This window comes from Macaca fascicularis, chromosome 5 (genome assembly GCF_037993035.2).
Source record: "Macaca fascicularis isolate 582-1 chromosome 5, T2T-MFA8v1.1".
Classification (NCBI taxonomy): domain Eukaryota; kingdom Metazoa; phylum Chordata; class Mammalia; order Primates; family Cercopithecidae; genus Macaca; species Macaca fascicularis.
The window spans coordinates 41892852-41910605 of NC_088379.1; the positions used below are offsets into that span (position 1 = coordinate 41892852).

At 41.5% G+C, this 17754-nt stretch overlaps 1 protein-coding gene across 9 annotated transcripts in view; it reads right to left on the minus strand.

Moving 5' to 3' along the window:
* Positions 1-17754, minus strand: part of ATP8A1 (ATPase phospholipid transporting 8A1) — a 266665-nt gene that overhangs the window by 112378 nt on the left and 136533 nt on the right. For all 9 annotated transcript variants that reach the window (XR_012434807.1, XR_012434806.1, XR_012434805.1 and 6 more), the window contains 2 exons: positions 9083-9167; positions 6827-6966 (listed from right to left, as the gene is read on the minus strand). Coding sequence is in view for 6 of the 9 variants with exons in the window: in XM_065544954.1 (XP_065401026.1) it covers positions 6827-6966; positions 9083-9167 (225 nt within the window). In the remaining 3 variants the exon portion in view is untranslated. The remainder of the gene's footprint in view (positions 1-6826; positions 6967-9082; positions 9168-17754) is intronic.

The following is a 17754-nucleotide window of genomic DNA, read 5'->3' on the forward strand; positions in this document are numbered from 1 at the left end:
TTTCATTTCGCTTTTAGCACAAATGAAAGTGATATGTGCAGCTACTAAGAACAGATGTGGTAGTTTTATCTGAAAAAGCATTCCATTCGAGTACAGAAGTTACTGTGAACTTCGCAGTCATGAATGCTCAAGAAAAGTCCTGGTTTCCATTAAGTTTTATATTTCTCTAGGAATCCTCTAAACCATTTGTTGCCATATGTTGCAAAGGGCGCTAAATTGTTGTTTAGTCACACTGAGTGTAATGGTTGATCCATATTATGCCACATCAAGGGACTCTTTAACCATCCCCTAAATGCCAACCATATTTTGAGGAGTGGTAAAGGAAATAATGTAAAAACGATTCGCTACCTCAGTGTTCCTATCTTAGTGCCTTATCTCAGTGCCCAGGGCACTAAAGCCTGTCTGGAACGATGTTTTAGTTTACAAGTTCACTACCTATCTCCCAACACTGAAACAAAAGACAGAAATTCTTCTACCCTCTCCCTGCTGAGCCCCAGAGCCTAGAACAGAGCCTGCCACGCAGCGGTGCTCAGATATTTGCTGTTGAATCTTTCCAACCTATGATTTTCTCACATTTATATATCAAGTAACCTTGAAGACAGGTTTTATAAATGAACGAGTCTAAATTTCTAAAGAATGCCTTCTGTAAAAGTCTTGGCTTCTTTTCTAACATACCCCTAAATTAATCCTTAGTGATAGCACATTTGCGTGGAAAGCATGAACTAGATTTGTTAATAGGGGGCAGGCTTTCATTAAGCAAGTACTTATTAAGCTCCAACTTCTGAATTAATTATTTAAATGAATAATTCATTTAGTCATCAAATATTTATTGAGTAGTTAACATAGGCTAGTCAGTCAAGCACTGGAGACACAGTGATAAATATGATAAACACAGTCCCTGCTTTCGTGAAACTTCAATCTAGTGGATGACATACATCAATCACAAACTACAAAATGCACATAAAACACAACACTGCCACCTGATCAAAAAAGGCTTGACAGCAGAATTACAGTGTTCTGAGTTTACTCTTAAGCTCAGAAATGATCTTCTAACCCATAACCTATTTCAGAAAAACTTGAACAGATGAAAGCACCGGATAAGTTTCCATTTAAAAAGTTTCCCAATCCATGCATCATAATAAGAGAAAAAGCAAAATCTTATCACCAGGGAAATCTGCTTTAATCAGTGATGAATCTAGGCAGGTATTATATAGTTTACACTATTTTCTGTAATGCTCAAGATAAATGATTTGCTTTCAGAAACACAGAAATTATTAGTAGGTAATCTATGCAGTACTAAAGACATAATTGCATTTTTCTATTGAAGCAAATAAATATTAAACATTTTCAAAAAATTATGTATTCCACATAGGCACGCCTTCATATTTCAAACAATGGTTTAATTATAAAATAAGGAAGAAAGACCAGACTTCTGTACTACTAATTTTCAAAGGAATCTAGTAGCATAGTATGAATATGAGACAAAACATAATTTATGTGTCTTAGAAATAAGTTAGAATAAAAGTAAATAAATTTTAACAAAGAATAGAAGCTCAGACCAAAAAGAAGTGGTATCACCCTGGCTCCTGATATATTAAAGTGACAGATCAAACGTGAGAAACATCAGAGAAACCCCTGCCAATGAAACATAAAACTTCATAATTATTCTGTTATTTACAATTCTTCTTGAGAAAATACAAAATTTTAATTTAATTAAAAAAATCTGATTTAGACCAGGCATGGTGGCTTAGCCCTGTAATCTCAGCACTTTGGGAGGCCAAGGTGGGTGGATCACGAGGTCAGGAGATCGAGACCATCCTGGCCAACATGGTGAAACCCCGTCTCTACTAAAAATACAAAAATTTGGCTAGGCGTAGTGGCGGGAGCCTGTAGTCCCAGCTACTCAGGAGGCTGAGGCAGGAGAATCGCTTGAATTCAGGAGGCAGAGGTTGCAGTGAGCCGATGCTGCATACTAGCCTGGAGACAGAGCGAGACTCCACTAAAAAAAAAAAAAAAAAAATCTGATTTAAAAAATATAGGCTGACACTATAAGTGGTTTTCCAATCTAAAATTATGAGTCCAAATATGTTGACTACCTTTCAAAAGAATGCAGGTGAGATAAAACAGGTCAAGTTTGTTGTCTGAAAGAATGAGACTACTGTAAATTCTCTCAAGTGGTGACGAGAAGAGACTAAGAGGTGTTACTGTCCATGATACCCATTGTGAACCTGCAATTCTCCTTAGCAAAGTGGGTCCAGACAACTGAAGTATCCAATATGATAGTCCCATTTGCATTTTAACCATGTGAGCTTTCTTATTCCTGAACAAGTTAGGCCTTCCTAGTAATCAATGTCACCTCTTGATTTATTTAGTAACAGCAAAAGAAAAAACAAACGAAAAAGAAAAAGCTGTGACGGCAACTGGTGAAACAACTCTCAGCATTACAATTTTCAGAAATATCCTGAACAGCTTACCATATGAATGCAAGTATTGGAGCTCAAACAGTACAGTGTTGGAACAGAGCTGATAATTATATTTTATAGACAGATTTAAAAGTCCCAAATCCTCTCATCTCATGATGACTGTCAATAGGGATAACAATACCCGGTGGTCTTTTTCAAACTTTCCATATCCTCCTTCCCGTAGTGTGCCCTGAGAGTGAAGGCAGCACATTCTAGTACTCAGTGTGCTGGGTAGTAACATACCTGAGTAACTAAGCATCACAACCAAAGGACAAATGCCTTCTTGTATATTTTTGGTCTATTTGGATATTTTTTTCAGCTTATGATAGGAGTTACAGTACCCAAAGGAATAAGGATTTAACTTAATCTTAAAAACTGAATTACCGGTTTGAACAAACGTCGGAGGGACAAGAGGGAGACAGCAGGGTTTAAAAGTACAACCTTAATCCTATTGTAACATTTCCTCTTATTTTGTACTAAAATATTATTTTGGGAAAAACTTTACAAATCTTTTATATTTTGAATGTTGTGAATGTAATACTACCATTAATGTGGCAATGACATATCAATTCAAATATGTTCAGAAACAGCTTGCATATGGGCACAATGATGTTCTGATCTTTTGAGGAATTCGTTTTCTAAAAAGTCCACATACAAACGTAATATATGGTTTTCAAACTGTGCTTAGTGGATCCTGAGTCACAACAAGCCCTGCCTGGAGCACCCATGAGGGCAGGGTGGAGGCCGAGGGGAAAGCCGGTTTGGATCTCCTCTCTACTCTTCCATTCCAGCCAAAGCAGCCCTGCTTTTGTCAATTATATATATTATGATTCAGGCAGTTTGTTTGGAAAATTCTGTTCTAAAAAAAAAAAGTGAAAATGACCCTCACAGTTTAAAAATTCACTGTCTGACATGGTAAGTCCAATAATGACATGCTAAGACCAATATTATGGTCTACATAAAAATGGATTCCAATCACATAAAAAATAGGTTACATAAACGGCACGTCTCAGTTAAAGTAGATAAGGAAGAAGACGATGGATGAACCCTAGGACTGTATTTGCTCAATTTAAAGCCAGGATAACATGCTGCAAGAATCTGTGGTCTGACATGCTGAAACTTGCCTCACTAGAGTGGTTTTAATGGCAGTAAATCACAACTTCTGAACACTCATCCCAGCTGATTTTAACAAAGAATAGAATCTGAGACCAAGAAAGAAGTGATATAACTCTGGCTCTCTATATTAAAAATCCTACAGTCCTCCTATGATTGCAGTTAATGGAAACACTTCAGAAAAACAGCTTGGTCACAAAGATCCCTGTGTTATTTTATCTTTTTTTTTTTTTATTTTATTATTACTTTTTTTTAACTTTGAGACAGGGTCTCACTCTGTCACCAAGGCTGGAGTGCAGTGGTACTTTCACAGCTCCTTGCAGCCTTAGCCTCTCGGGCTCAGGCAATTCTCCCTGCCTCAGCCTCCTGAGCAGCTGGGACCACAGGTGCATGCTACCACATCCAGCTAATTTTTAAAAATTATTTGTAGAGAGAGCGTCTCCCCCTATGTTTGCCCAGGCTGGTCTCAAACTCCTGGGCTCAATGATCCTCCCACCTTGGCCTCCCAGAATACTGGGATTACAGGTGTGAGCCATCACATCTGGTCTATTTTGTCTATTCTTTTTCCCTAAAAAGATGTCCGCTCTCCTCTAACTGGTAAAATAATCCTTGGAGGCCCATTTCAAAAGTTACCACCTCTCCAAAAGCTTCCTTCGGATCAAATTTGTGGGTCACCTTTCTGGGTTCCTCAAGATTTCTTCATTTGGGGGATTTGCTCAGACTGTGGTACCCAGAGGGCCGTGGTCTCATTTGCCTGTGCATGAGCAGGTAAACATGAACTGCTTGATGAAAGTTATTTAAATGGATCACCAAATGAAGCTCCGGTTTCAGAAGTAGAGATGGACACAGAATTAGTCTTCATTTGGAGCAGGCTGGCTGAGTAAATGACCCAATCTCTTAATCTTTCTGGATCTTAGATTTTCAACAATAGAGGCATGGCTTACTATGAAGTAAAGACAAATTAGTTATAAGTTCCCGTTTTCATGTATTTTGGGTAAAAAGCAGTCATAAATGGAGGTTTCTGTCATCTGTAAACTATACATAGTTTATATAGATGCATATAGACACATATATAGATGTATGTGTATATGTGTATATACACACCCCCACCCTTTTAATGGATTGCCTGTTAACTTAAATTTTAATGTAGCTCATGATCGCCATCTGCTGGGAAAACATTGAACATCTATTTCAGTTAAAAGCTGGAGGTTGCAAGGCTTTTTAATCAGTTATTAAAAGAACAAGAACCATAACTGTTAAACCTAGAAAATTTAATCTATAAAAAACTCTAGGACATCCAGAGAGTAAGGATATTAGGTACATTAAACATTCAACTCTAGAACTGAAGTTGTGCTTCAAGTGGAAACAATGTAATATGTTTAGAATCCATTTTCAAATATATATTTTTTATTCTGACTTATTACATATTAATTCTGTCTCATGAGGATGGGAGGCAAGGCTGCCTTACATTCAGAGACAGGAAAAAAATCATTTCCAAACTGGATTTTTTTTTTTAATTCTTAAAAGAGTAAGGGAAGCAAAGATTAAAAATCAATAGCACTAATGCTTTAAGATATGTGACTTTAGCTGGGCAGATTAAGAGAGATTATGATTATGGCTTCAGATTATTTTATTTCACTACATAAATACCCCAAAGACATAATCATATATAAATATGTTAGGAAGTGGAGAGAGAGAATGTGGAGGGAGGGAGTGGGGAGGGAAGGAGTGTGGAAGATAGGCGAGAGAGACATTGAAATAAGTCAGTTGATAACAAGCCCCCTCGTGTGTGTATACCTATAAAATTTAGGGTGGGAGTATCATCCTGGAAGACACCATACATGTTATCGCATGTCTTCTTATAAATAAGCAGAATAAAAAGTTAAGTTCAAATATAAGGAGGAGATATCTAGATATATCTACATATCTATCTCTATATACACAGGTATGATATATGTGAGCTTATATTTATATTTAGGGATCTTCCCCTTACAAAATATAAAGGCTATATGAGAAACAACCACCTTCCATAAAAAGTGATAATCTGTTGAGGAGACAGGAGACCAATATCTCGAGTTGCATATGGCGACCTTGTGGAATAAAGAAAACCATCTGCAGCTAGAACATGGTATCCCCATACTACATAAAGGGAGGGGATGTGAGAAGCAGAGGGGAAAATAGTCCAGGGAGGTACTGGTAACACTAGCCACTTCTCAAGACAGAGGCACGAGGAAGTACACAGTTTGATAGAGAGGAAAGAAGAACAAAGTATCAGTCTTTACTTACCTGGAGAAAAGATCAAGTAAACTGCAGTGGACAGGCTAGTTTGATTCTATGCAACACAAACATGAGTGCTATTGAAGAGTTATCTAGTGGCAAGCTCGAGGTTAGAATGAAGACACTTGAGTGATTCAGAGGATGAATACTGGAGGAAGAGTGAGGATTCTGCCTCCCCCTGTTAGGAGCTGTGTACTCTCAGCCAAATTACTTAACCTCTCTGTTACCTTGGATTCTTCATCTATAAGATAGGAATAATTAGCATCTGAAAGGGATGTTGTGAGGACTGACTAGATTAATAGATGAAAGTGCTATGAACAGCACCTGGCACACAGCAAGTGCTACACAAAAATGTTTTCCTAATTAAGGAAGCAAGATTCTTGCTATTTATACAGTATCAATCAAAATGTATCCGTCACTTTCTGGCTTAATAGCCTTGGTTTCCTTATCTGTAAAATGAGAACTTTTACAGCTGTCACAGAAATAATACAGGTGTATGTTTGTCACAATGACTGGGCAAGTGTAAGCACTGGATTACTCTCTTATATATTATTATCAGCTATGCAAGCTGTGTGATTACAGTACTATTTTACATTGCATTGCATATTATATTATTAACTCAAAGTACACATGTCATGTATGTAATGTGTGAGTGTATGTGGGGGCATGTTCCATATCCTCAGAGATCCAGAAACTGAAACATGTTGGCAAGGAGATTGCTAGACTGGCCAAACCTTGATCCAAAATTGTGTAAAGGGTGAAGATCTACACAAAGTAATATCTAACCCCAAAGACTTCTCAGCAACATTTTAACGCATATTAAGATTTGTTAATGCTTAGATGATGAGAGGGTATTCAGTAGTGAATGGTAGGTCAAAAGATATTTTAACTTTTATTCCATTGGTTCCTTGAATAAAGATCAAAACTCTCTGGAAACCAAACCCCCTGTACGATCAACAGAATCATCCACGTACCTTTTCAATCAACTCGTAGCTCTCTTCGAGTTTGAGCAGCCTGTTCTGCACGGATGTAGATGCTCGCTGATAGACTGCTCGCCACTCCTGAAAGTCGCTCTCTGAAATCTCAGCCACAGCAAAACATAAAGTTCTTAACCCTGAAAAAGGTAGCATACATCACCCCAACACACCAAAGAAAATTTTATTCAGAAGTCTGAGGTTTCTGTTTTTACTTCACAAAGTCTCATTTTGAAAAAAGTGATTCCATACCAACAATATGCTGAAGTCCAATTAAATTATGACAAAAACTTAGTATAAATAGTAGATTAATGTTCCCCTGGTCTTTAAAATTGGTACCCTGCTTCCAATTCCCAACCCTTTTAATCCATCTTCCATGCCTAGTGTGGCATTTCTAAAATCCTAATCTTATCAAGCAATTCTTTTGCTTCGAATCTTCCAATTTTTCCCCAGGACAAAATTTAAGCCCCAACGTACGGCTTATACATGTTTCATCAGGTGCCTTCACTCTCATTCCCTGCAATTCACTTCCCACACACAGCGGTCTTTGCACATGCTGGTAACTTTTTCTCCATTCTGCTTTTCCCAATGACTGCCCATTGTCTGCCTTGCAAGTAGTTTAAGACTCAGATCTGAAAATCATCTCTTTGATGCACTCTCCTCTCACCCAGATGCCAAAGGCAGAAACACTCCTATGGCGTGAGTGACAATGTTTTAGACTTTTTCTTGTGTCTCCTCTATTAAAGCACTTGGAAAGCAGGGACCCAGAGTGCTTCAGAGTAACTCAGTACCAAGCATAGTGGCTGCCTTTTTATAGTGGCCTCACAGATGTTTACGAAGGAAGAGAGACCCCGGTGGGGTCTACTGGGAAAGCCACCTTCCTCTTACTAGGATATATGACTGCATTTATTACTATTCTTTGTCATCACAAATCTGTCGTTTAAAAGTCTAAGTGTAGTTGAGGGATAGTGGCAAAAAAGAGCTGCCAGCAGATATACTCCAGGAAAACAATCAAAGCTGATATTTACAGTGACCCGCCCCTGTGCCTGGTGCCTGCCAATTTCATAACTCACATCTCTCTCAGCCAGAAAAAAGTAGATGGATTGGAAGAAAGGAGAAGCCAAAGCACTTGTCAGCTATGCAAGGAAGCAGTTACTTAGGTTCGCAAGAAGACACCGCCCTCACTCCAGGTCATTTAATTCTTAGAATGACTAGGACCAGATGCTAGGCTTAGTGATCTCAAGACAAAACGTGTCGAAGGGAACATGTCAGAAGTAAGAAGCAAGGAACATACAAAGTTCCCAGAGAACTCTACCTTCCAAGAAAGGGTGGTCTATTGCCACATCACTGAGAGTGGAACTCAAATCTTTGGGGCCATCTTAGGACATGTTTTTCTCTCTTGAAAACTTGGCTGGAAAACTTACTGGAGGGTAGTCATGGGGAGAAGTGTAATCCGGTCCAGGGCCAGAAAGAATAGGGTGGAGGTGTGGGCCAAACCATTAAAATCTAAGAGTGGAGTATCTTTAACATCACACCCAGAGAGGAGAAAGATGCCCTCAGTTCTCCTCCAAAACAAAAAGAATCTGTGTTGTATGCTGGGTAGGTTGTATCTGCCAAGGTCTGAGGCTGGGCCTTAAGGAATCTGAATTCTATGAATATGTATGTTTCCATGCTTTTACATTTTGAAGAACTGTACAGAGGTTTTTCAAAAGCCATCTTATTTTTTGTTTGTTTTGGCTTTTGTTTTTGCCTAGTGTTTTAAAAAACATTCCTATCTTTTGTCTGCCTGAGTTAACAGGAAAAAAGTATTTGATCAGGTCAGTTTGGTGCCACTGGCAACAGTTCCAGCTGAAACAGATAGGAGTGAAAACTGAGACTGGAGATTTAGATTCAGCTATAACTACCATTGTCAAGTATGAGATAAGACTCTACAAATTCTTGTTGTAACTGACTCTCATGTTTAACAACCCTTGCTGCCTTTCATCTAACCTAGATCCTCTCTCTAGACTAGGTACTGCTTTGCCTTGCACATAATATATTTCAGGAGGACAGAGAGACAGGGCGAAGCTTGATTATCTTATTTTGCATTCTCAGGCTTCACACAGAGCCTGGCTTGTGGTAGGGGCTCTCTCTATTGAGTTGCAATACACTGAATAACAATTTTAATAGCTACATAAGTTTTTAATAGAAAGTCTTGAGTTGAAATATATGATTTCCTTTTATTTTAATCATGCTTTATTGCTGAATTACACTTACCTTCTGTAGCAAACTGCTCTAAATGTTTCAGGGTAATTTCTTTGTATTTTGATGTCTCTGCCAGTCGATCATAAATTACAGTGTCCTGGAAAACAGACAGAGGATAAAATGACTGAATTAAGCATTCTGAGTTTAATAAAGTTGATGTTGGTAACAACAGTAGTAGGAAATCAATGTAACAACCACCAATCTCTTTTAGCATTCATTTTAAAGAACAAGGTATTTTTGTCTAATAATACTATTTCCCTAGTGACATTAAGTAATAAGTCTCTAGTCTTGCATCTTCATCCTTCCTCTTTCTGAATAAAATTGTAGTTATTCCCATGTTCGTATCTCATATTCTACTTCACTTACCTTCCACATGCTGCAAGATCTACCCAAACCCAGATGGTTTTCCAGGACACCTTCATAGGTGTTCATAGCTGCTGCAAGGAAGAACGGTCCAGCACTCAAGTAAGTTTGGGAAACACTGGACTGAGCAAAGCAACAGAGCTTGTCTTGCTGCAACAATCCTTGGGGGCTTTAAAATGCCAGTGTGCACAGTGGATCTTGAAGGGGCTACATGATATGTGCCCCAAACTCGTTGAACCACAGAACTTTTTAGGGTTTAGAGCATGTTTATGGGACCAGTGCTCACGGAAGAACAAACTTTAAGAAATACAGGACTAAATCCACTGAAAGGGCCAGTGGGTATTGTGGGGAGAACCTTGGACAAATCTCGAAATGCCTTAAATAGCCATATATTTCTGATTGTGTCACTTTAGCTTTAAGATTCAGTTTACTTAATCTGTAAAATTTGGTTACCGGATTATGTTTAAAGTTCTTTTCAGCTTTAACTTCACGTACCACTTATGCTTCTCTAGTTTTTGCTCTTTTATAAATTGCCTATTATTCCTTTAGTTATTATCCAGCTTTGGTTTAGTGCTTTAAGAATTTTCCTATTCAACCTTCATGGTTTTATTCGACCAGGAAAAAATAAATCATTTATCTGCAATTACTCTCTCAGTGGTATTACCCATTTTGGGGTCTCCAGTCTCAGGGCTGATATTTGGAAGCAGACTAATGGAGTATGATTTAGAACCCTTGAGAGAAACAGAACTTAGTGACCTCAGAACAGATGGAGTATTCCAAGCTGCAATTATGAATTTCTTTTCATTTTTTCAGTGATGGAATAGGAAGGGGGGCAAAGCAAAAGGAAATGATAGCTTCCCCTCATGGCTCCTTTCTGAGAATGAGAAGAATAATTTGTAAATTCTTCTTTTAAGAAGAATTAAATTTTTTTTTTTTTTTTTTTTTTTTTGAGGCGGAGTCTCGCTCTGTCGCCCAGGCTGGAGTGCAGTGGCGCGATCTCGGCTCACTGCAAGCTCCGCCTCCCAGGTTCCCGCCATTCTCCTGCCTCAGCCTCCCGAGTAGCTGGGACTACAGGCGCCGCCACCACGCCCGGCTATTTTTTTTTTTTTTGTATTTTTAGTGGAGACGGGGTTTCATTGTGTTAGCCAGGATGGTCTCGATCTCCTGACCTCGTGATCCGCCCGTCTCGGCCTCCCAAAGTGCTGGGATTACAGGCTTGAGCCACCGCGCCCGGCCATGAAGAATTAAATTTTAAAATAATATTTTCAATGATATTAATACAGTCCACTCGAAAACTAAGAAAATATTTGAAAACACTAAAATCATGAAAACAAGTGATAAGTAATATAGTTAAAAGGATTAAATTATGTAGTGTATCCAACCGTTCTAGTGGAAGAAGTTGACGTTTAGAATGGGAAAAATTAATTTTCTTCCTTCTTTATAGTGTTGAGAAAAAGCAGAAGAAAGATGTGGCCTTCTGCATGAAATGTATAGTATGTTTTTAAAACAACAATCGCAATCGGCTGGCCATGCCTATACGTGAAAAACGAATAAACGCTGTGATGGTTAATACTGAGTGTCAACTTGATTGGATTGAAGGATGTGGTGTGTCTGTGAGGGTGTTACCAAAGGAGATTAACATCTGAGTCAGTGGGCTCCGGAAGGCAGACCCACCCTTAATCTGGGTGGGCACAATCTAGTCACCTGCCAGCGAATATAAAGCAGGCAGAAAAACATGAAATGGCAAGACCGGCCTAGCCTCCCAGCCTACATCTCTTCCTGTGCTTCCTGCCCTGGAACATCGGACTCCAAGTTCTTCAGTTTTGGAACTTGGACTGGCTCTCCTTGCTCCTCAGCCTGCAGGTCCCACGGCCTATTGTGGGACCTTGTGATTGTGTGAGTTAATGCTTAATAAATTCCCCTTTATATATATGTATTTATTCTATTAGTTCTGTCCCTCTAGAGAACCTTAATACAGATTTTGGTACCAAGAGTGGTTCTAGAGGAACAGAATATTAAGATGGAGTTCTTTCATTCGTTTTGGAGTTTCTGGCTGCTTAATATGATTAGACACCAAAATGCTAAGGACTCTACTTCTAGTAGTATGCAGAACACTGATAGTCCTTGGCGTAAACTGTTCGGAGAATTATGTAAAATAAATGCATTTGACATTCCTGATTCTTCGTTCATGAGAGGCAATGAGTTTAGTGACTCTAAACATAATACCTTTGGCCATGTGTGGAGAACCAAGGAACATAATGAAGCTGGTTGGTTGCTCCTAAGTTCAGTGGACAAAGTAATGAAAGAAAATGATGAACTCAGGGATTCTATCTCCTGGCTTCAGAAGCAGATACTGAGTCTCAAATCTGCTAAGATTGCCCTGAGTGAGAGTCTTATCTCCTGCAGGGAAAGAGCTGAAGTTGTGGAAAAATAGACACAAGCTGTTATCATGCGAGTGGCTGACCTGCAAGGAAAGATGCATGAACAGCCTCTACAGGTGTCTACTATTAAAGTGAGGGCATTGATTGGAAAAGAATGGGATCCTGCAGGGACATGTGAGAGGACCCTGATGAAGCTGGGGACACTGAATTTGTAAACTCTGATGAACCTTTTTTTGCCAGAAGTAACAGCTTCCCCATTCCCAGGAGTGGCAACATCCCCTCTCTGAACCCTCTCAGCCATCAGCCTTTCCACCTCTGTCTGAGAAGATAAACCCTGTGCTGCCTGCGGTAACAATGATGTCCTCCCCTGAGGCAGTTGCCAGGCAAGATGATGTTGATTCTCTTCAGGAGCCACCCCCAACACCCCTGTTTGCTTCTAGACTATAACTAGACTAAAGTCCCAGTGGGCCCCTGGAGGTGAGGATGAGAGTATGACTCATAGTAGATGTGCTACACTAAAAAAGAATTGCCTGAGTTTTCAAACTTATATAAGCAGAAAACTTCTAGGTCAAACGGATAAAAGACTAATTTGAATTACAAAAACCGAGAATCACAGCCCCTCAATCAATTTCCAAACTTGAGCCAGTTTACAGACCCAGAACCCCCTGAATGAAGGGGAGGCTGGGTCCCCTTGAAAAAAGACCCCACTGCATTACCGACAATTTATGCTGTTAATCGTTCTCCCATCCTTCCCCAAAGAGACCTCTGGCCTTTTACCAGGGTAACTGTGCACTGGGGAAAGGGAAATGATCAGACATTTTGGGGACTACTGAACACTGGCTCTGAGCTGATGATGATTCCAGGGGGCCCAAAATGTCACCGTGGTCCTCCAGTTAAAAGTAGGGGCTTATGGAGGTCAGGTAATTAATGGAGTTTTAGCTCAGCTCCGACTTAGAGTGAGTCCAGTGGGTCTCCAGGCTCATCCTGTGGTCATTTCCCTGGTGCCAGAACTCATAATTGGCATAGACATACTTGGCAGCTAGCAGAATCCCCACACTGGCTCCCTGACTGGTAGAGTGAGTGCTATTATGGTGGGAAAGGCCAAACGGAAGCCATTAGAGCTGCCTCTACCTAGAAAAATAGTAAATCAAAAATGGTATCACATCCCTGGAGGGACTGCAGAGATTAGTGCCACCATCAAGGACTTGAAAGACGAAAGGGTGGTGATTTCCACCACCCCCATTCAACTCTCCCATTTGGCCTGTGCAGAAGACAGATGGATCTTTGGGGAATGATCTGTGGATTACCATTAGCTTAACCAAGGGGTGACTCCAATTGCAGCTGCTGTACCAGATGTGGTTTCATTGCTCGAGCAAATTAACACATCTCCTTGTACCTGGTATGCAGCCACTGACTTGGCAAATTCCTTTTTCTTCACTCCTGACCATAATTTGCCTTCAATTACCTTTGCTGTTCTAACTCAGGAGTATATCAACCCTCTGGTTTTGTGTCATGATCTTATTCAGAAAGCCCTGATTGCTTTTCATTTCCAGAAGATATCACACTGGTCCATCACACTGATGACATACTGATTGCATCCAGTGAGCAGGGTGTAGCAAACACAGTGGACTTACTGGTGAGACATTTGCACGCCAGAGGATGGGAAATAAACCTAACTAAAATTAAGGGACCCTCTACCTCAGTAAAATTTCTAGGGGTCCAGTGGTGTGGGGATTGTTGAGATATTCCTTCTAAGGTGAAGGATAAGTTGTTGCATTTGGCCCCTCCTACAGTGAAAGGCACAATGCCTACTCGGCTTATTTGGATTTTAGAGGCATCACATTCCTTATTTGGGTGTGTTACTCTGGCCCATTTATCAAGTGACCCAGAAGGCTGCCAGTTTTGAGTTTTGAGTGGGGTCCAGAACAGGAGACAGGTCCTGTATGAGCTGCTCTGCCACTTGGCCCATATGACCCAGCAGATCCAATGGTGTTTGAGGTGTCAGTGGCAGATGGGGATGCTGTTTGGAGCCTTTAGCAGGCCCCCATAGGTGAATCACGGCGGAGGCATCTCGGATTTTGGAGCAAGGCCCTGCCATAATCTGCAGGTAACTACTCTCCTTTTGAAGGACAGCTCTTGGCTTGTTACTGGGCTTTGGTGGAAACTGAACATTTGGCCATGGGTCATCAAGTCACGGTGCGATCTGAACTGCCTATCATGAACTGGGTGCTTTCTGACCCATCTAGCCATGAAGTGGGCCGTGCACAGCAGCATTGCATCATCAAATTGAAGTGGTATATATGTGATGGGGCTTGATCAGGTCCTGAAGGCACAAGTAAGTTACGTGAGGAAGTGGCTCAAGTGCCCATGGTCTCCACTCCTCCCACTCTGTCTTCTCTCCCCCAGCCTGCACCAATGGCCTCATGGGGAGTTTCCCCTATGATCAGTTGACAGAGGAAGAGAAGACTAGGGCCTGGTTCACAGACGGTTCTGTACAATATGCAGGCACTACTCAAAATTGGACAGCTGCAGCATGACAGTCCCTTTCTAGAACATCCCTGAATGACAGCGGTGAAGGGAAATCTTCCCAGTGGGCAGCACTTCAAGCAGTGCACCTGGTTGTGCACTTTGCATGGAAGGAAAAATGACCAGATGTGCGATTATATACTGATTCATGGGCTGTAGCCAATGATTTGGCTGGATGGTCAGGGACGTGGAAGAAGCATGACTGGAAAATTGGTTACAAAGAAATCTGGGGAAGAAGTACGCAGATGGACCTCTCTGAGTGGTCAAAAGCTGTGAAGATATTTGTATCCCATGTGAGTGCTCACCAGTGGGTGACCTCAGCAGAGGAAGATTTTAAGAATCAAGTGGATAGGATGAATTGTTCTGTGGACACCACTCAGCCTCTTTCCCCAGCCACCCCTGTCATCACCCAATGGGCCCATGAACAAAGTGGCCATGGTGGCAGGGGTGGAGGTTATGCATGGGCTCAGCAACATGGACTTCTACTCACCAAGGCTGACCTGGCTACGGCCACTGCTGAGCCCAATTTGCCAGCCGCAGAGACCAACACTGAGCCCTTGATATGGCACCATTCTTTGGGGTGATCAGCCAGCCACCTGGTGGCAGATTGTTGCATCATGGAAAGGGCAGAGGTTTGTCCTCACTGGAATAGACATTTACTCTTGACATGGGTTTGCCTATCCTGCACACAGTGCTTCTGCCAAGACTACCATCTGTGGACTCACAGTCTTCCACACAGTACTGCCTCTGACCAAGGCACTCACTTCACAGCTAAAGAAGTGTGGCAGTGGGCTCATGCTCATGGAACTCACTGGTCTTACCATGTTTCTATCATCCTGAAGTAGCTGGATTGACAGAACGGTGGAATGGCCTTTTGAGTCACAATTACAATGCCAACTAGGTGACAACATTTTGCAGGGCGGGAGCAAAGTTCTCCAGAAGGCCGTGTATGCTCTGAATCAGCGTCCAATATATGGTACTGTTTCTCCCATAGTCAGGAGTCAGGGATCCAGGAATCAAGGTGTGGAAGTGGAAGTGGCACCACTACCATCACCCCTAGTGATCCACTAGCAACATATTTGCTTCCTGTTCCTGTGACATTATGTTCTGCTGGCCTAGAGGTCTTAGTTCCAGAGGGAGGAACACTGTCATCAGGAGACACAACAGTGATTCAATTAAACTGGAAGTTAAGATTACCACCTGGACACTTTGGGCTCCTCCTATCTTTAAGTCAACAGGCTGAGGAGGGAGTTACAGTGTTGGCTGGGGTGACTGACCCAGACTACCAAAATGAAATCAGTCTACTGCTCCATAATAGGGGTAGCGAAGAGTATGCATGGAATACAGGAGATCCATTAGGGTGTCTCTTAGTATTACTGCACCCTGTGATTAATGGGATCAATGGGAAACTGCAACAGCCCAATGCAGGCAGGACTACAAATGGTCCAGATCCTTCAGGAATGAAGGTTTATGTCACTCCACCAGGAAAAAACCCACAACTTGCTGAGGTGCTTGCTGAAGGCAAAGGGAATACAGAGTGGGTAGCAGAAGAAGGCAGTCATCAATGTCATCAATACCAGTTATGACTACATGACCAGCTGCAGAAACAAGGACTAACTGTCATGAGTATTTCCTCACCAATTCCCCAGCTAACATCATATCGAATGGGGAAAAGCTGAAAGCTTTCCTCCACGAACTGGAACAAGATAAGGAAGCCCTCTTTCATCACAGCTATTCAAAACAGTACTGGAAGTCGAGGCCAGAGCAATCAGCAAGAGAAAGAAATAAAAGGAATACAAATTGGAAAAGAGGAAGTCAAATTGTTCCTCTTTGCTGATGACATGATCTTATATCTGCAAAAACCTGAAGACTCTACCAAAAAACAGATTTCAATAAACAAATTCAGTAAAGTTGCAGGATACAAAATCAATGTACAAAAATCAGTAGCACTTCTCTATACCAATAATATCTAGATAAGAAAGAAAAAAGCCAATCCCACTGACAACAGTCATAAAAAACCAGGGCCAGGTGCGGTGGCTCAGGCCTGTAATCCTAGCACTCTGGAAGGCTGAGGTGGGCATTCAAGACCTGCCTGAGCAACAAGGCGAAACCCCACCTCTACAAAAAATACAAAAAAGTCAGTCAGGTGTGGTCGTGCATGCTTGTAGTCCCAGTTACTCGGGAGTATGAGGTGGGAGGATCATGTGAACACAGGAAGTCAAGGCTGCAGTGATCATATCACTGCACTCCAGTCTGGGCAGCAGAGTGAGACCTTGTCTCAAAAAAATACACACACACACACACACACACACACACACACACACACACACACACAAATACATAGGAATAAATTTAACCAAGGAGGTGAAAGATCTCTACAAGAAAAACAAAACACTGGTATAAGAAATTGAAGGCTGGGTGTGATGGCTCATGCCTGTAATCCCAGCACATTGGGAGGCCAAGGTGGGCTAATTACCTGAGGTCGGAAGTTCAAGACCAGCCTGGCCAACATGGTGAGACCCTGTCTCTACAAAAAATACAAAAAATTAGCTGGGCATGATGGCGGGTGACTGTAATCCCCGCTACTCAGGAGGCTGAGGCAGAAGAATCACTTGAACTCAGAAGGTGGAGGTTGTCGTGAGCCGAGATTGTGCCACTGCACTCCAGACTGGGCGACAAACTCCATCTCAAAAAAAAAAAAAAGAAAAGAAAAGAAATTGAAGGTGACACACAAAAAAATGGAAAACATCCCATGCCCTACTGGACTGGAATAATATCACTAAAATGACCATATTGCCCAAAGCAATCTATAGATTCAATGCAATCCCTATCAAAATACCAATGCTGAAAATGGCAGATAGGAGGCAGGACTAACTTGCAACTCCCACTCAGATGGATGAAGCAGTGTGGAGACTCATATTGTGAACTGTCAGGCCTCTGAGCCCAAGCTAAGCCATCATATCCCCTGTGACCTGCACATATATATCCAGATGGCCTGAAGCAACTAAAGATTCACAAAAGAAGTGAAAATAGCCTTAACTGATGACATTCTACCATTGTGATTTGTTCCTGCCCCACCCTAACTGAAACGATATATTCTGCCCTGCCCTTAAGAAGGTACTTCATAATATTCGCCCCTGCCCTTAAGAATGTACTTTTTATGCCCATCCCAAAACTATAAGAACTAATGATAATCCCACCACCCTCTGCTGACTCCTTTTTCGGATTCAGCCCGCCTGCACCCAGGTGAAATAAATAGCCTTGTTGCTCACACTAAGCCTGTTTGGTGGACTCTCTTCACACGGATGCGCGTGACATTTGGTGCCGAAGACTCGGGACAGGAGAACTCCTTTGGGAGACCGGTCCCCTGTCCTTGCCCTCACTCCATGAGGAGATCCTCCTATGACCTCAGGT